The sequence below is a fragment of the Gymnodraco acuticeps genome, unplaced genomic scaffold, assembly GCF_902827175.1.
Source record: "Gymnodraco acuticeps unplaced genomic scaffold, fGymAcu1.1, whole genome shotgun sequence".
In the NCBI taxonomy this organism is placed as follows: domain Eukaryota; kingdom Metazoa; phylum Chordata; class Actinopteri; order Perciformes; family Bathydraconidae; genus Gymnodraco; species Gymnodraco acuticeps.
This window is the reverse complement of record NW_022990178.1, coordinates 815-21,315: the sequence shown is the minus strand read 5'-3', so window position 1 is coordinate 21,315 and position 20,501 is coordinate 815. Positions and strand designations below refer to the sequence as shown.

The 20,501-nt window shown below is 40.3% G+C and overlaps 1 protein-coding gene across 1 annotated transcript in view; it reads left to right on the top strand.

Annotated features, from left to right (window-relative positions):
- LOC117547213 (fibrillin-2-like) overlaps window positions 1-19,983 on the top strand; it is a gene marked incomplete at its 3' end in the record, with an annotated part of 67,518 nt that extends 47,535 nt beyond the window's left edge. The window contains 3 exon segments of the mRNA XM_034217785.1: window positions 4,111-4,236; window positions 16,066-16,190; window positions 19,831-19,983. Of these exon segments, the coding sequence (XP_034073676.1) occupies window positions 4,111-4,236; window positions 16,066-16,190; window positions 19,831-19,890 (311 nt within the window).
- Window positions 19,984-20,501: the final 518 nt, after the last annotated feature.

The following is a 20,501-nucleotide window of genomic DNA, read 5'->3' as shown; positions in this document are numbered from 1 at the left end:
CATACACACAACATCTCCACGATAAAGACTTCAACCATTACTTTATCTGTCATCATCTCAGCTGCAGTTCCTCCCCACAACACCCTCGAGGTAGTGTTAACAACACGGCGGGTGTGTACATGTAGGACGGAGAGAAGCTTGTGTTTCCTCTTAAGGTCTTATTCAGCAGATGCTGTGGACATACATCTCCATATCCCTGTAAACATTGCACAGCTGTTCCCTCAATCACAGACCCATTTTAAGGGGGGGGTGGATCTCTAGGGGTAGATAGCAGGTCAACAGTAGATGTCACAGAATTGGTGTACATTATCTGAAAGCTTTTCGTTTAATCTTCAGGTTATAAATATGTAATAATTATAGTTTTTTGGTAAAATGTTGAAAGTTTACAAGGGCTTAGAACATTATGATGGAAGTATATGATGGATATCAATTATTACTACAATTATTGAGTTGATTCCTTGAGCTACACAGATTTTGTGAACATGTTTTACATAGAAAAAATGTGTCAATTCTTCTAAAATACTAAATTTAGGATTTATTGACACCTTAGAAAAACCCATGCTGTCATCTGATTAAAAAACTTGACATATTGAGATAATTTTTTAGCAATTGTAAGGAGATCACTTCTCTCAAAACTGCCCCAAAAGCCCCCTTATTATAAATTGGAGTGCCCTTGGTAATTATCAAAACATGTCTGTAAAGTGAAGACTCAGGTATTTTCATCAAGATAACTTGAGGTGAGAGGTTGAGGGCCCCTGCGAAATTGGCTTTTCAAGTGAGTTTTGCCCTAGCTGAAGATCAGCATAACTCAGGAGTGTTATTTAGCCGCATTCCGACAAAGCTAGCAGCACATAGTTGGCGCTAATAGACACCTTATGTAGTTTCATAAGATACTAGGAATGTAGCTTTAAAACTGAGCCTGTTACAGCCTCTGACAAAAAACAAACGCTGCAGTAGCTGAGTTTAAGATGTTGAATCAGCATGGGGAAAACACAGTGCTTTATGTCAGTCAATGATATCAGAGTAATGGTAGATGACTAAAAGGCATGCATTAGGAACATTATTTTATAAACTGTATTCACTCACAACAACAACACTTAACAAGGGACCAAAAGAGTGATACATGGAGATTATAAGAGAGACTCTGAGATAAATATGAACTTGGATTCACCTCCTTTCATCAACATTCCTGCCGCTGGTGTCCCAGACTGCCTCTGCATGCCTCTCTAATAACCTATGGCCCTGACCAGACTAAGCAATAAGACTGCATCAATATATGACATGTGTGGAAGTCGTGTCCCTCGTTAAACTGAACCCCGCCAGGCTCTCCTCGCCCGGACACACCCAGCAGCGCCCTGGGCCGACTGTGATGGTGGAGGCAACTTCAACAGTGTCACAGCTAAAGACAGTATACCTTGATGTGTTTATGATGGGAAATTATATGGGATTATCTGAACTGTTGTTTACATTCACCAAGAAAGTTATGGTGGCCTCATAGCACTACTTGTTATTGGCAGATGTGTTGACAGGGTGTACAAAGACCTGTTCCAAGTATGTGAATATTTGAGCACATCAGCCATTAGTCCTGCGATTCAAATAATAACCAAATTAAGTTTAACTAAAAAACAGGATAGTCAGTCCTGGATGTGTAATGAGGGAGATGTGGCCCTCTGTGCAGATCTGTACAATCTCATCGGATCAAAGCTCACAGTTGTAGAAAAACAAATGGAAAAAAATATGTCAGTAGTTTATGATTTGTTTTAGTTCAGGAATGTTTTCCCACTGGTTCCTAAAACTTGGGAGAACTTTTTTCTGAAGCTCAAAGGCTTGAAAATGAATGTTCTCTGTGTTTCCGTCTAGGTTTTTTTTATTACTTTAAGGTCTTATAAAAATGTATAAATGAATGTGACATCCCTGCAGCGTAGCCGATAGCTTAGGTTGTCCGCAAAGGAAAACATTCATATTACTTAATTATGCATTACAGGGTTGAGGTTATACAGGAGGACACCAGACGAACCAAATAAATAACAAAACGATGCATTATTATTAGGGCTGTCAAACGATTACAATTTTTAATCAGATTAATCACAGCTTAAAAATTAATTAATCATGATTAATCACCATTCGAACTATGTCCAAAATATGCCATTTATTTATGTATATTGTTGTGGGAATGGAAAGATAAATGAAAGAAGGCGGATATATCCATTTAACATACAGTATCTATGTTTATTATAACATTTTTCTGCGTGTCAAAATGAAAGACAACCCACACACCTATCAATCATCAAACCGTGGGGTCTTAATTCATTACGTGTTGATTTCTATCAACGGGGGAGTACTTCAGGAAAGTCGACAGAGGGGGGGGGGGCGGCGGCGGCTAGTGGAGTACTTCGTGACCACAGAGTGTGAACGTTGTGATCAGCTGTTTTAGCGCAGTTCTCCAGTGAAGGGGGGGGGAGTCTCCCTCCGCAGCCGGTTGGCGTAGTTTTGGCACAATTCCGTTGTACAGACCGACGTTAACAGCAGCCCTGTCTGTGCACACGGAGACCGATTCTGTCGTCCGGTGATCTAACCGCCTTCTGGAAAAGCTTCAAAAGTACGTCGGTACGCAAATGAGCTTTGTGACACAAGTAACGGTACGCATTTCAGAGAGATTACGCACATAACCTGCGTACCAGTTATGTGTACCCCTGTACTACAGCAAAAGTATTCTCCGTCGGGACTTCCTGCAACAACACCACGCCGTTATCAAAGATGTTCTATTGAGAAGACGATCACTACGTGACAAAAGTTTTCAAAACCGTGGCTACTGAAATCAATCTTACTAACTGCTGTCTGTGCAATTTACTACGCGCGAGTTGGCAGACTTTATTTTGCTTACTTTAACATCATTTTTCATGGTGGGGCTAAGCCATTTCTGGTGTAGCCTACCCCAGCCATACCGTGGCGCTGCCACTGGTGGCACGTACGGGGCGGGCCATTCTGCACATGCGTTAAATGCGTTAAATATTTTAACGCAATTAATTCAAAAAATTAATTACCGCCGTTAACGCGATAATTTTGACTGCACTAATTATTATGCTTTCAGCTATCCAGCATTGATTAAAATCCAACACTCCACCTTATACAGACGTTAGATAAATGTAAGAACATTGTGATGATAATGCTTCACTTTCAACCTTTACTTCTTTACAAATTATTTCGGGGGAAATAGGTCTGTAATCAGTATTCAAAAAATCACATCTGGCATCAGTAACTGGTTTGTATTTAGCTCCACTACTCTGTGACTCATAATCCTCTGCTCTGACTTTCTTTTTCACCATCTCTCTCTCCTTCTTCCTCTCTCTGAATCTCTGTTTCTATGTTTCTCCCCTTTGAGTTTCTTTCTTTCACACACATTAAAAAATGTAATCGCCAGAGAGCCTGGAGCAACTTCTCTCTGGCAGAAGTACAAAGCACACCTGACCACAAACCAAATGTCCAGGCTCCAAATCAGGACTTTGGCTGGAAGATGCTTTAGTTCTTTCGTTTTTCTCCCTTTAGCCTTTTGGCAGAGAGCGTTTTAAACACTAGACTTCTTAAAAAAAAGCAAAGATTGATTGATTTACAATGCCAGGGTCCTGCTTAGTGACCCACTGTGTATGTGGTATGCGTTTTCCAGGGAAGAAAGGATCAGAGATATGTTTCTTACAGTAACCCACCCTATGTCATATCCCCAATAATTGGGAAAATGACTCACATTGAAAGCTGGGAAAAACCTACATTTAAAAACTCATTTCCTGGTCAAACAAAAGCAGGAGTGGGAATTTATAGAAGTGGAATTAGACATCACAGACAGCGCCAAGTTACTTCTCGCCTTTACTTCATTCCCTTCGCAAAGATGTAAAAAATAAGAATGTAAAACAGTGTTTTTAAGACTGAAAGCATGCCAGAAACATAATATCTTTTAAAGAATGCACTATGTCTGAAGTTAGTCTTGTCTTAGTCTTTGGTGTATTACCAAAATACTTTAGGTTGCTGCTCCAATGGTTTACAGATGCCAGTTATTATTATCACATTTAAAGCTTATGCCTCTTCTTACAAATGTCCTTTCCTTCCTTCTCTTAGATGTGGACGAGTGCCAGGCTGTGCCAAATCTTTGTGCCGGAGGAACTTGCATCAACACCGTGGGATCCTACGAGTGTAAATGTCCCGCAGGCCACCGTCAGAGTGAAACCAGCCACAAGTGTGAAGGTAAGTCTCAGCTAGAAAAGACCAGGAGATTTACCCATTTAACTACATTAAGGACATTGGAAGTAGACATTTTTGTCACACTCAAGTTAACCACATTCCAGTACAACAAGACGGAAAACAAATCTCTAGCCAGGTTAGCTTTGTTAGCCATTGTTAGCTAAACCAGTTGCTTGTGGTTCACACACATACACTGCAACAACATCTCTACACATAAAACTTGGCATGCTGTGTGTACGACAGATTTATTGTGACATAAATAAGGCAGAAGTCTTATTAAACACGATATTACTGTGACTACCCAATCCGCATCCCTACCCGGTCCGCATTGCGCATGTGCGAGATGGTCCGCCATATTGGACAACTCCATAAGGCAACCCAAATAGGACACTTGACACAGACGGCTGCCCAATATGCATTGCGCATGCACGAGTTACATCCATTTCTCATTTATTCTGTACTTAACCCAAGAAAAGGACCCAATAAAAAGAGCTATTAAATAATAGTGAAGTCACGTTGTAATGACAATAACTCATCTCTATCTGTTTTTTTAATTTTCTTTTTCTGCTTTGCCAAACGCCACTGTGTCAAGTGTCCTATTTGAGTTGCCGCATGGAGTTGTCCAATATGGCAATGCGGATCGGGTAGGGATGCGGATCGGGTAGTCACAATTACTACAGCTTTCACAATGTTTATGCGCTTGGCGGCCATCTTAGATTTTGGTGATGTTCTCCTCACTTTTCCGAGGTGGGAATACAACTTCAGGAGGGATTCCAGTTAACATTTCAACTTCCAAGGACAAACTGAACACACAAAAAGCTCTGGTCAATAAAAAAAATATTGGCGGCCATCTTTGATGAGCTATACCATTATTGTCTCATTTCTAAAAAGATGATAAGTGACAAGGGAATAGTTTAATTAATATAAAGATAGATAACGCAGGGCAGTGTGAGGGTCTACCACACAGATCTTACAAGTAAGCCAATCAAGTGTTAGGGCTAACACACATGTGTCAAACTCAAGGCCCGAGGGCCAAATCAGGCCCGTGGTGGATTTAATTTCGGCCCGCAGGATAATTTCTAATTTCTATTAGATCTGGCCCGCCGGTATATTGCACGCACACCTTCACTCCATCCTGAGGGTCTCCTCCGCTCAGAGCCTGAGCCCAAACATTGATGACCTTGCACCCAAGATGAGATGCCAAGTATCTGAACTAGCATCACAGAGCAGCAACCTGAGTTTAATGGATGTTTCCTTCTGCACTTTTCTTCTCACGTCAACAGGGCATGTTTGGTTTTTTCTTTGAGGGAAATAGTTTTTTTAAAGCTGTTGTTGGCCTGTGGAAAAATGTAATCATAAGAAATGAAGCTGCTGATAGAGCCATAAGAAATGAATGCAACTGATTATTTCATGTTTAATGTTGTTTTTATAGGCAATAATGTAAGCTTTGTTAGTTCCAGGTTTAATATGTGCAATAAGTTTAATAAGTTCAATAAACATTGAACCTGTCCGGCCCTCGACTGCCCATTTTTTAATGTTGGCCCACTGTGTATTTGAGTTTGACACCCCTGGGCTAACACTAACGTCTCTACTAAACATAGTAAAACATAATTACAAAAGCCTTCACATTGTTTTAAAAGTCAAATGTTTAATTGTTAACCTAAAAAATGCTACCTAAATTGTTGATATCAAGCTAAGATAACTTAGCTAATGTTAGCATTTCGAAGCTACAGCCTTCATATAACTTTTTTGATTTAATAATGAACCAAGTATCACAAAATGGTTAAACTTGACTTGAATGCAGCTACATGAGTCTATTGTTTGTTTGTAACCTTTATTTAACCAGGTGAAGCCCCTTGAGATCAAAAGATCTCTTTTTCAAGGGTGACCTGCAGGACATTAGTTACACATGTAACATAAAAACAACAGAACAACAATAAGGATGACAAACAACATAATGTACAGGGTACAGTTTACAAACTCTATTTACAGAGACAGGTACCATGAGTATCAAACAGCATGTCAGCCAGCTGAGTTTTAAAATGATGCAGGAGAACCAAAGTGCTCAGTTTTAAACATGTTTGCAGACTGTTCCAATTTAGTGGAGCTGCACAACTAAAAGCTTTCTTCCCTAAGACAGTCCTAGCACTTGGCACATTTAATAAAACAACATCATGAGATCTCAGGCAATAAGTACTTTCAATTCGTCGAGAGATCAGAGAGTAGATATAAAAAGGTAGTTTACCCAACATGGCTTTGTAAATGAACATGTACCAATGACTGAGCCTCCGTACAGTTAGTGAAGGCAGACCTGCCTTGGCATACAGGGTACAGTGATGCGTGAGTGCTTTACAGTTAGTAACAAATCTCAGGGCACTGTGATAGGCGGCATCTAACTTTTCCAGGCAATGGGCAGGTGCATTCATATAGATCAAATCACCATAGTCCAGCACGGGTAAAAAGGTCACAGTGACTAGCCTTTTCCTGGCTTCAAAAGAGAAACAGGACTTGTTTCTGAAAAAGAAACCTAGTCTAACCCTCAGCTTTTTAAGCAGGTTATTGACATGAAGTTTAAAAGTAAGACAATCATCAAGCCAGATACCTAGGTATTTATAACTGGTAACCACTTCAAGTACTTGTCCTTGCATAGTAACAATATCCAAAACAGGCTCTGGTGTCTTTTTAGCTTTTGAAAATAGCATTAACTTGGTTTATCAACATTTAAAATAAGCTTAAGTTCAGCAAGCTGAGTCTGAATAATGTTAAAAACAGCCTGTAATTTAACACCAGCCTCCTGAATGGAGGGACCTGCACAGTACATCACGGTATCATCCGCATAAAAATGTAAAGTAGCTTCATCCACATTTTCACCTAAACTGTTGATATATATGGAGAATAAAAGTGGACCTAAAACAGAACCTTGAGGAACACCATTAGCAATGTTTAACCACTCAGAAGACAGCCCATCAAAGTGAACACATTGGGACCTTTCAGAGAGGTAGTTCACAAACCAACCCACTGCATGGCTGGATATGCCGATACTGAGTAGCCTCTGCTTTAAGATGCGATGATCGACGGTATCAAACGCTTTGGAAAGGTCAATAAATAGAGCTGCACAACTCTGCTTTTTGTCTAAAATACTCGTAATGTCATTCACCACTTTCATTGTGTTTCTATAAACTTATCACCAACTGAATAACGATCCAGTGTAACTTTTATTAGGTTTTGTTGAAGTGAGACATGGTCGCTGCATTTTATTACAACTCTAAGGGTTCTGCAGGGATCCGTTTACAAATCTCTACGGGGAGTTTGAAAAATGACGACATGTTCAGAGTTAAAGAAGTTTGGCAACACACACACATGGAGGATTCACATTACAATGTGTTGATTGGCTGGAATTTAAACAATGCCCAGGCTAAACAGTGCGATCGTTAGCCAGGCAGGGGTTGTGTCCGTTGGACTGAAGCCGATATGTTCTTAGTCTTTAGAGAGGATTACACAAAGCTCTTAAACTGTTTCAGCCAGATGACATCTCCTCTACTGAACAAGAACCAAGGCCAAACTGGATATCGTAGTGTATGACTTATTATCTGAATTCTCCTGGCATGGTTGCACCACATACAGAAAGAATAACTAGCGTGTCCACTGTCCACTTCAGATTCATGGGAAGCAATTATCATGACACACCAAAAACTGATTTATGGATGACTTCACTAAGTAGTCCCAGTTTCAGTTGTGGTTTTGGGTAAATGTGAGGAGAGAGTGGGTGTTTTAAAGAGTTGCTGAGCACCGAAAATAAGAGATTTAGGTGTGTAGCCACATTCCAGCACTAAGGAGGTCGAGCTGTTTGACTGCAAGGACACATTGAGACAAGGTAGAAATAAAGCAGGAGTTTAGGATTAGGAAGTTCTGTAACGTTCTATCCCTTCATGGTCATTTTTTAGCGTAAATTACACACACTAAGCATCTTTCCAACACTTTAGACCCTTTACTTATCCTCAGTTGTTCACTTTTTCATTATACACAGTACAGGAGCTAAACATTAGGCCTGAAGGTCAGAACATGAGAAATATGTCATTTAAAGTTTCCCAAAACCAATAATGAGACCCAACATTTTAATTAATCTGAAAACACAGCAAACCACAATGGCATTCAGAGACGGTGCATTAAAGTGATCTTTGGAAAGTCCCATTTTCAGAGTTGTGAAGTTGTTACAACGACTTCAATGAGTTTATGAGCTTTATCCTGTAATGACGAAACCAAGTCCTACAGACTGAGCTACTGCCGCTTTCAAATGAACAAGTTTAACCTAAAGAAAAGTCTGGAAATTATAAATATCGTATATACAGTTTCCCAAAACCAATGATGAGACCCGATATTCAACTTTGTCTGAAAAACACAGATAACTATGATGTTGCAGTCAAGTGCTCTTAGCCCAGTTTCCAGAATTGGGAAGTCGTTCTTCCGACTTCGATAATTTTATGAGCTTCATGTCGTAGTGCGGAAACAAAATGAACAGTTTAAAGCAGATGTGTTGTATTTAGAGAGCTGCTCAGAAAGTTTATAAAACATGTTAATATTTGTTTCTGAATTAATGGGGGATGTTTATGAGAATTGTTTCCACTCAAGACCCCATTTTATGATTATAACAATATTAAGTGATAGCAGCACAAATGCCCTATATGCTATATTTTAAAACTATATTGTAGGGCCATACCTATACAAAACATGTCTGTGAAGTTTTTTGCTTAAAATACCAAACAGATCCCCCGTTGTAGCCATGCCTCATACTGCTCAAACCCCTCTTTTGAAGCCCTGTTAGAGAAACGCAGATTTTGGGTCCTTAGCTTGAAAAAAAAGAAAGAAGAGGAGGCGGAGCTAATGCCTGATCAGAATTCTACCGGAGATAAAGTTAAATTCGGTTGTGATAAAACGCCATCCTGTTTAAACCACGTCAAGGATTATCTCTGAAACAGTATGGAGCTCAAATGCTTTTTCTCTTGCGGGTTTATCACAAGGTGAGTTCCTTTTTTTATTTCCTGCTTTTTAAACACATGCTCTCCAGTACAGGTTAGCTCTGAGTGTTAGCGAGGCTTGCTAATGTAAACACAGACGAGATTACGTCCAAAACATGTCAGGCATTGTTTCTGATAGCAACTTTCTGTGGGTCCGCCGCCGCTATGACGTCACAGCGGATGGAAATCTGTATCCGCTCGTTGTACACCCGTTTTTAAAAGATTTGGGTACGGAGGAAAAGAGAGAGGGTTTTATATTCTGACGCCGCGTGAGTTCCCCGACACACAGGGGACACATATGTATGTATAAAAGACATTGTTGGAGCTATATATATCTCTTTATATTATTTAATAGTTTAACATTTATTTTCTTGCTGTTTATAGTGTTTATTATTATCATTTATTTATATGTATTCTTAGTTAGCGTCATAAGTTAAAGTAGTTTCTATGCTTTTATTTTGAAGGCATGTTTTGGGCACTGGGTGATTAGAGCACCTGGTGTAATTGTATATATTGGAGACAGGTGGGTGGTGGGAGGCAGAGCACTAGTAGGCAAACGGTTTTTTACCAGGGTGTTTCAAGCCACACAAAGGAAAGCCATAGGAACGGCTTAAGGAAAAGAGGTATAGGAAACCTGTTCATTGTACTATATTATTGGAATAAAATGCACAAATGGAGGTTCTTGTCTGGACTTGGATGATCATTGCCCTGCGTAAAATCCGCTAACTAGTGCCTCGGCGGCTGTTTTAGTTCTATAGGATTTTGGCAGCTACAGACATCACAAAGTGCATTTTGCATGATAGGTCCCCTTTAATGAAGGTGATGCATGTTTCGTGTATCCATCCTGTAATTCAGTTCAGATCCGAAATCGAATGGGTTCTTAATTGCTACATCCTTCTAGGCAAGGCAAGGCAAGGCAAGTTTATTTATATAGCACTTTTCAACACAAGGCAATTCAAAGTGCTTTACAAAAAATGAAAGAGATTAAGAAAATGGCATTTAAAATCAGTCATTAAAAAGAAAAGCTAATAAAATAAACATTAAAAGAAAAAATACATGGATAAAAGTTACAGTGCAGTCAATTAAACATTAAAAGAAAAAAGTACATGGATCAAAGTTACAGTGCAGTCTAAGATATGAATAATTCAATTAAAAGCAGCGACAAAAAGAAAAGTCTTCAGCCTGGATTTAAAAGTAGTCAGAGTTGCAGCGGACCTGCAGGTTTCTGGGAGTTTGTTCCAGATGTTTGGACCATAATAACTTAACGCTGCTTCTCCATGTTTAGTTCTGACTCTGGGGACAGAAAGCTGACCAGTCCCTGAAGACCTGAGAGATCTGGATGGTTCATAATTTAGCAGGAGGTCAGAAATGTATTTTGGGCCTAAACCATTCAGTGCTTTATAAACCAGCAGCAGTATTTTTGAAATCTATTCTTTGACACACAGGAAGCCAGTGTAAAGACTTCAGAACAGGAGTGATGTGATCCACTTTCTTAGTGTTAGTGAGGACTCGAGCAGCGGCGTTCTGAATCAGCTGCAGCTTCCTAATAGATCTTTTAGTGAGACCTGTAAAGACACCATTGCAGTAGTCCAGTCTACTGAAGATAAAAGCATGGACAAGTTTTTCCAAATCCTGCTGTGACATTAGTCTTTTAATCCTAGATATATTCTTTAGGTGATAGTAGGCTGATTTAGTAACAGTTTTAATGTGACTGTTGAAACTCAGGTCAGAGTCCATGACTACACCTAGATTTCTGGCTCTATCTGTTGTTTTGAACATTGCAGACTGAAGCTCAGCGCTAACTTTTATACGTTCTGACTTGGCTCCAAAAACCATTACCTCAGTTTTATCTTTGTTTAATTGGAGAAAGTTCTGACACATCCAGTCATTGATTTGTTCAATGCACTTACTCAGTGTTTGAATTGGAGCATAGTCTCCTGGTGAAATGGTTACGTAAATTTGTGTGTCATCTGCATAGCTATGGTAACTTATTTTGTTGTTCTTCATTATCTGAGCCAGTGGTAGCATGTAGATGTTAAAGAGAAGAGGCCCCAAGATGGAGCCTTGAGGAACCCCACATGTCATATTTGTCAACTCAGATGTGTATTTACCAATAGAAACAAAGTTGTTTCTGTCCTTTAAGTAGGATTCAAACCAATTTAGAACTGTTTCCGAAAGTCCCACCCAGTTTTCCAGTCGGTCTAGTAATATGTTGTGGTCAACAGTGTCAAACGCAGCACTGAGATCTAATAATACTAACACTGAAGTTCTGCCACTGTCTGTGTTTAAGTGAATGTCATTAAAGACCTTTACAAGAGCAGTCTCAGTGCTGTGGTTTGGACGAAAGCCTGACTGGAACACATCAAAACAGTTATTTAAATTCAAGAAATTACTCAACTGTTGAAAAACAACTTTTTCAATGATTTTACCTAGAAATGGGAGGTTTGATATGGGCCTGTAATTGTTCATTACTGAAGCATCTAGATTATTCTTTTTTAAGAGCGGTTTAATGACTGCAGTTTTCAGGGCCTGTGGAAAAATACCTGAGTGAAGAGATTTGTTTACTATATGAAGTAGATCTGAGGCCATGCAAGGCAAAACATCTTTGAAAAATCCTGTTGGAATAATATCAAGGCAGCAGGAGGAGGATTTCAGAAGTTGAATAATGTCCTCTAGGTTTTTATCATTAATCTGATGGAATTGTGTCATGGTGTTTGAATTGATGTTAAGTGGAGATAGGGACAACACATTTGCTGTTCCTGATGCAGAGGCACTGACTGCTTGTCTGATTTTCTTTTTCTACCATTAATCAAGAAAATCAGGCTTTTAGTTTTTCCATAATCATGCTTACACACAGAAAGGCAAACTTAGAGAAAACATAACTTTCTTAGTCCAAAAATAAGACAAAAGCAATAAATCCTCACATTTTGGAAAGCAAAAGTTTGAATTGGCAAACCACTATTTAATTATTCAATTCAGCAAATGGATCGTCAAAAGGAATGATTATGCATCAATACGTTTGTTATATCTGGAAACATGTTCGTTATTCTTTTCTATTCTCAGTTGCAAACGAACTGATGTTAGCTAGTTGATCTGTTTATTTTAAAATGTATCTTGCAACTTCGTCATTTGACCCATGCAGAGCGGGTAAAGAAAGAGTTCAGTGTTGGAAAGCTCGTAAAAACAAAAGAGCCGTTTTGACGCGTTTGTGAGGTCATGGATCGGCAGGAAACCAATGTTTAGTGAAATCTGGGAAACAATCAGCAGGTCCTTAGGGGAAGCTTTATTGAAATGCCCTCCTAGCTAATGCACAAACAAGCCCCACTTAAAGCTTTCACAGTGAAATTACTGGGGTTTAAAGCTGTTGGGATGAAGTGCAGTTAAGATGTCATGGGTGTCTGACTGTTTTGGGCGCAACAAGGCAGCTGGTTTTACGGCCTGCTTTTTGCCCGGCTCTTTAACAATCTCTCCTTTTTACCCCTCCTCCGACTCTTTCTGCGGCTCCTTCCATTTTCCTTTCCATAAATACAGTCCTCTGGCTCAGAACCAGCTGTTTGTGCTGGACAAAGAAACACTTACGACACCTGGGAGACTTTCTCATTACACACGGACCTCCCCGTTGCTTTGACACTCGCTGACTCTCACGCACATGCTAAACACACAGACATACACACACACACACGCGCGCCCACACACACACACTTACACACAGTAACTGAGTAGATGTACCTGGATTAGGTAATCAGGATATCAAAAAGGTAACAGTTTTCCCTTACAGTTACATCAAAAAAGACGTGATCGATGACTGTACATTTTTAAGAAATGGGAATTATTAGTAGAATTACAATGTTCCAATACAATTAGATACAGAACGATAAGATGACTATGCTTACACATTACAACACTTACAGGCATACAATACAGACTGAAACAAGTCGTGAGTGAATCGTCTTAAATGTTGTATTGGTGCCAATTTCGCCATTATTTTGTCTCCAAAGAAGAAGAAGAAAACAACATTAGCATTAGCATTAGCACCAGGTGTAATATACTGTATATATAACAATACAATATACTGTCATAATCCAAGGAGTCCACATCTAATGTAAGAAGCATTTAGAGGTAAATGCTTTGGGAATATACGCATTTAAAGGGAAAATACTGTTTTCTAGTCCAATACTTGAAACATAGGCTACTTTCTATCCTTCGTACTTAAACAAATATTTTTTTCTTTTAATGCAGTAGGTGAACACCTGATTTCTTAAAGAAGCTCCAATTATGCTTGTTGTGGTTTTCCCTTCCCTGTAGTGTATTATACTGTATAGGTTTTTGTGCATGTCTGCAAAGGTTAAAATCTCAAAAATCCCTCCAGAGAGAGTATGAGAAAAGAAAGACCCTTTTGAACATTAAAGCATGAATACAGGTCACAGACGAGGCACTTGTATTATTATTAGGAGTTTCAACACATCACAGTTTAAATGAGAAGAAATAATGAAAACAGGCTAAACAACGCACACTTTATCTTTCACATTTTCTTACAGTTACTCATGGTAGACGTGTAGACTTTTATCCAGGTGAGACATTTCCCTCCACACACACTCTGTCAGGTCTGTGCAGCGTAATGTCTGGCCTGTTGATGCTGCTGACACAAGCTTTATTTGGCCGGGTTTTTACTGCCTCACCTATATTCTGCCACTGCTGTCAGACAGGAGTCAGCAGGGGGGGGGGCAGCCTCCCCATGGCAGGCGTTACTACACGCTGAGAAAAAAAACACACACTCTTTAGATTCAAACGGACACACATTAAAGCATGCGCCACGTCTATTGCTGTAATTACGCCCCGCAGCGGTGCAGTAATTACGTATGCGTATAAATAAGCGTGACACATCATAAAAACCCAATACCTTCTGGTACTTCGCTTTGGGTTCCCCCCGTCATGGAGCAATGAGGGCCCCTTCCTCTCAATATTACAGCTAAATGCCATCATAAAGAGAGCCACACCAAGGTGGGCCCTGCCAAGACCCAGGTACCCTCAGAGTGGAATCATGGCCTGTTTAAATAAGGTCAATTATAGCCTGGGGAGGTTCTTTTATTGCAGCAATTTCTCTCAATTTATTCGCCATTTGTAGATTAGAAGCAATTGTAGATTCTAGTAAATTGGAGAAAGGGAAAACAACTCAGTTACTCCTTTTGAGGTCGACATCATTTTCTCCATGATCATTCTTTAAAGCTTACTTGATGAATGTGAACAAAACTTCTTAAATGTTTACGAAACACAATCAAGTATTGGCTGATAAAAACATTATTTATTTGCACAGTTATTAAAGAGGGCCTATCATGCAAAATGCAACGTCTTTTATACATAACTATGTGTCCCCGGTGTGTCAGGAACTCACGCAGCGTCAGAAAATAAAACCCTCTCTCTTTTCCTCCGTACCCAAATCTCTAAAAACGGGGCTACAACAGAGCTGATCCAGATTTGCGTCCGATACGACGTAATATCTGAAATGTGGACCCACGGCCCAATCAGAAAACGTTGCTATCAGAAACAATGCCCGACTGTTTTGGACGTAATATGGTCGGTGTTTACATTAGCATCGCTAACACTCAGAGCTAACCTGTACTGGAGAGCATGTGTGTGAAGAAGCAGGAAGTAAAAAGGAACTCACCTTGTGGTATAACCGGCAAGAGAGAAAGCCTTTGAGCTCCAAACTGTTTCAGATCCTTGATAATCCATGATATGGCGTTTCATCACGGCAGCATTTAGTTTAGACAGTAGCTGCCGGGTCCCCATGAGCTCAGACCCCTCCTTTTTTTAAAGCTTTATACCCAAATCAGCACTTTTGAAACAGGAAGTGAAATAGAGGGATATGAGGCATGGCTAGAATGGGTGATCTGTTTGGTATTTTGAGCAAAACACTTCATAGACATGTTTTTTTATATTTTTATATATCTGAGACCCATGCTATTGCCTAAAAATAGCATGATAGGTCCACTTTAAAATCAGCAGATATCCAATCAAAGATCAAGCAAGGAAGACTACAGACTTAACAAGGCATCCAACACTTTCAGTACTTAAATGTTTGTGATTTCAGTAAATACTCAGCTTCAACATTGTAATTTCTTAGATGTTTTTGTTTGTTTTATCCATCCATCTTCTCCCGCTTATCCGTGGTCGGGTCGCGGTGTTTGTTTTATATGTATTTTTATTGGTTATTATTTGTGGGACAGGTTAATCTGATACATGATTATTTGATAACCTATATTTTTAGCAAACTTCGCCCAACACTGTTCTAAAGTAAACTTTTACATATTTATATACTTTTGTTGAACTTAACTACATTTTTCCTTTTTACATTTAGATAAAACCCTTTGTGGATGATCTTTAGTAACTAAGTCATACTGGTAATACACATTACGCTTTTCAAACATATATTGGGGAGTTGAGCATCACAAGCCAAACACCATCGAGTTGCATTACTGTAGAGAAGGCAGATGTACCATTGGATAAATGATTTGGGGATGAAATGTCCCTTTAACAGTTGTGTTGGATTGCTCCTGTCATAAACACCAGAAGTGGATTCATTCCACTTTATCTGACTGCAGATCCTTTTGATTTGCTTTATTCTTTCCTCATGGAGAAACTGTTACTGAACAGCAATACACTTGTACTGCGGCATGATCCTGCATCCTTCCAAACAAAGACATGTCGGGCGTTTAAAAAAATGTCCTGAGTTGGCTTGAGGCCGCCTCGACAGCTGTGTCTCGTGATTTGATGAGGTATTCTTGCAATGATGTAACTGCATGTTTGTGTGTTTCAGACATCGATGAATGCACCACCATCCCGGTGTGTGTGATGGAGGAGAGTGCAGCAACACGGCTAGTAGCTACGTCTGCACCTGTCCACGAGGCTACGTCTCCAGCACAGATGGCACCAGATGTGTGGGTGAGTCTCACATTTGTGCGTTTCCTCACCCCGTGGCTAGCAAAAAAAGCTTCACATCTGGCCCCTGACTTCCCCCCCTCCTCCATCACTGCTTCCTGGATCTGATGAGTCAAGCCGGCCTGTGGTCACCATGTGGAGACAAACACACTTGCACGCACTGTTTGGCCTTGACAGCATTAATCTACTCTAATGTCCGTGCCCCTCTGACTCATTCACACACACGCCGAGCCACATACAGTGCATACTTCACTGACATGTCCCGTGAAACACTACCAGGTGTAAATGTATTCCCGTAGTGTTCTCCAATCAGGGCAGCCTCAGTGAAACACAGCCAGGTGTTAATACTTTATTTCAAGATTCAGGCCCGAAAGGGACAGCTCAGGGTCGGTGTGCTTCACCCGATCAGCATCACAGGACCCGGCTAATAAAAGCTCCTGAAGGAAAGTGAAACCTCCGGATTTCTGTAATTAGAAATACACGTTTCCTCCAAGCTTATTTTTATGTAATCAATGCTCCATCATTGGTGAAGACTTTTTGTTTTTGGTCAAGTCCGAGAGGAAATGGGTCAGAAATACCAAGATGTTTTGAAATGCCCAGAGTCTCACATGTACAAACACGTCCTGTACCATACAGGGTGGGGGGCCCTGTCTTGCAGGTGGTGTGTGAGCTTGCCTGTTAGGTGGTGGATTGTTTAACTCCAATGATACAGGAATAGTGTTTTTCAATGTAAAACTAAGAGGAAATACTGGGTTGCGGCTGTCGGCAGTCCAATGAACTCAGACAGGGAAACAAACATTTACTACATGAAAAAATTACTAAAATGTAATACATTCCAATATCTTGAATGTGATCGTGAGTTCAAGTGGGAGTGTGATGGATGTTACAGATGCAGTTGCGGTTAAACGTTGTGGTATAAATGTGGTGACCCACACCCAAAAGTTTTCCATCCGTCTGCCGTTACATGGTCCATGTTTTTGTTTTTTATCCTCTTTCTACTGTCATCTACTTCCTTCTTCTTTGCCCCTGAAGACATTAATTACTTTCTCCTATATTTTCTGAAGTGACTAACAGACAAAAGTGTCTCTGTTTACTCTGGAGCTCTGCATGTTTTCATGTCCATTCAAATCCTTTGTCTCATGTTCTGTCTCCTCCGGCTGTTGTTTTTTTGTTATCTCTTAAACCAGACCGAATTCGCGCTCTCATCCTCTTTATCTGTGTCACCATTTCCTCTTGGAGTTTTTTTTCCCCCCCTCCATCCTCTGAAATCAGGATCTGGCTTCTTGTTATATCGGTTGTAGCTTCCAATTGCTCTTCTGCAGCCTGCTGAAAGGTCAGAGAAAAGAGAGGCAATAAACCAGGTACCTTCGTCTCTTACCCATTTTCACAAAAAGGACAAGAACTAGACCGAGTGAGGTTCAAATCAGTGATCCAAAGTCTCACTTACTCCACAGTCACCCTGACGTCACCCAATGATTTGTAGAATACCATTTTGAAACTTGGAGTTTAATGTTTTGACCACCATCTTAGTTTTTTGCAACCAGAATTGACTTGAGATGGTGAAGTACTACCGAAAGACAATTTAAGGCGTCTAAACAATTCACTTTTATGCAGTGAAAACACACTGCGGGTAAAGTTGTAAGACAAAAACACAGACATATACCTGACTGGACATCACCCTGTCAATTAAAAGGTAGCCCCGCCCTATAACTTACACCTTTACTCCAAGCTAAATGACACCATCATTTACAAAATAAACATGTTGCTGTATTAAACAAATACTTTTAACTAAAGATTAAGACTATAAACACAGTAGAAACATTTTCACTGAGGTCATTAATCAAGGAGAAAGTAGGGTCATTTTCTCATAGACTTCTATACAATGTGAGGTTAGGGTTAGGTTGTGTGAGGTTTAAGGCACTTCTACATTAGATTCACTTTTCAGACACGGAGGTTGCCAATTGACTCAGACACAAACCGAAGCTTTAAAAGACAGATATCATAAACGTAGCTTGTTTCACTTTGATTCTTTTTTCGTTTTAGTTTCTTTGCGTATTGTAAATTATATCTCACAATATTTCACTTTGGCCCTCGTGCTCCAGAAGCAGGATGTATGTCTCTGGTCCTGGAGGTTATACTGTTGGCTACCCGTCTGTGTTTTGTGTACTGTACCATGGTGAAGTATGCCAGGGGGAGCTGTTGGGGGCCGACAGTAATCAGAGCCTAATGCCCTGTCACACGGTGGAAGTTTGGAGAAAAAAAGCCAAAGACCTGTCCAGTCAGCCAGTCTGTAAAAACACCTCAACAAATGAAAGCACATGCTTGTGTAGCGGAGCAACACTAGCGAGCTAAACCACCGTCTGGATCCAATTTAAGTCATCATCGTCCTCATCAGCAAACCCCCCCCCCTCTCTCCTCTACCCGGCCGCCAGCTCGTTCATTCCTATGGGATGTTTTTTACATTGCGTATTTGTCTACGTTAATATACGTATGTGAACTGGCATATGGTGAGTTTTTCTTGTACTTGCCCTTGGATATGTACAGGAATGCATATCTGTGTGTGTGTGTTTAATTGCATGTAAATGTGTGTGTGTACTGTACAATATGTGCTCCCAGACACAGCCCCTCATTTTCAATCTAATTGGCAAGAATTGCTCCACATGGAACTGATTCATTCCAGACTGCTGGCTCATTAGTGAGTTAATCGACTTGAGCTCCTCCCTCCTCTCCCCCTCCCTCCCTTCATTCTGTTTTCAGCTTTTTTCTGTACATGCACTTAAAATTCCCCTTCACATATGTTATTCACTTTCTAAAATCACACACATGCGTTCTGTCCGTCTCACTCTGCCTTTTCGCCATGTTTCTTGGTCCTTCCCCTAAATACCCAGAAACCCCTGCGTCTTTTTCCTCTCCATTTACTCCTCTTCACACCCGCCCTTTGAACCGATGCCCCCTCGCCTGCCCCATTGACCCTGACCTGGGAAACTGTAACAAATAAGACCCTCTCTAGGAGGCCCTTCAGATGCCTTCAGTTAGCGGAGACCCCAGACAACCTTTCCCCCTGCCAGCCTGTGAGAGGCTTCCTCTGCAGCCACCAGCCTCTGTTCACTGCTGTTTGAAATGTTTTCCCACACACTAAGCATCAGTGGTGCTAAAAATACTAAATGTGTGATCTAAAATTCAGGCTGAAATACCCAAGAAACTTTACTATTTTCTGACATTTATATCGACTAAATGATGGAATAACTGAAAATAATCACTAGTCACACTGCCCATAATTGGCTTGACAAGAAGGGTATATCATGACAATATTTGTTAGTAAAATACCAGGATAAAGATGTTGCAATTACATTTTAAGGTAAGAATATCGTATGTTTAGGCTCAAATATGTAGGTAGGAACTTAAATGACCTATTAAACCAAGAAAAACAAACCATAACAATATTGAAAATCTAAGACGATATCCACAAAATCGATAAATTGTATATTAGCAATATATTCCCCAGCCCTACCCTAATCCGAACCCCAAAGTAAATACATAAAACCCCATCAGCCATGTGTATATGTATTTCCTGTATTTCCTGATGACCTTTTGCCCCGCTGTCTGCTCTCTCCTCTAACTCTGCGGATCCCTCTTCCTCCAGATCAGCGTGTTGGCACCTGTTTCTCGGCTCTGGCTAACGGGCGCTGTGCCGCGGAGCTGAACGGCCAGTACACGAAGATGCAGTGCTGCTGCGACACGGGACGCTGCTGGGCACTGGGACAAATCCCCGAGATGTGCCCTGTCAGGGGGTCTGGTGAGTAACCATGGAAACAAGATGGTGGAACAGAGGATACATGTCTTTTATATGTTGTTAGAAAACCCCGGCTTGAGATTCAAGAATCAGGATACATGTATTTATTATCCTTGCAAGAGTGGAAGTAGTCATCACACACAGAGCATTTGGTACAACTAGTCCTTCACATGCTGATATACAAGAGAGGGAGTTACACAGTCACAAGATGGAGGAATATGAGTTCTTCTAGGTAATCATACATCCTGTCATGTACAAAATACTGACTTTTTCTCAAAATGCTGACTTTCTCTAAAAAATCTGACTTTTTCCTCAAAATCTGAGCTTTTTCTCAAAATCGCAAAATTCTGAATTGTATACAGCTATCATATGCCTAAAACAGTCCTGATGCTCTTCTAGGTAATCATACATCCTGTCATGTACACAGCTACGTAGGGCCTTTGTTATCATGTGCTACTCTGATATTGGAAGAGAACATTCAGTATTTTCTCAACACATGAACTGATTTCCGAACAAAGTTA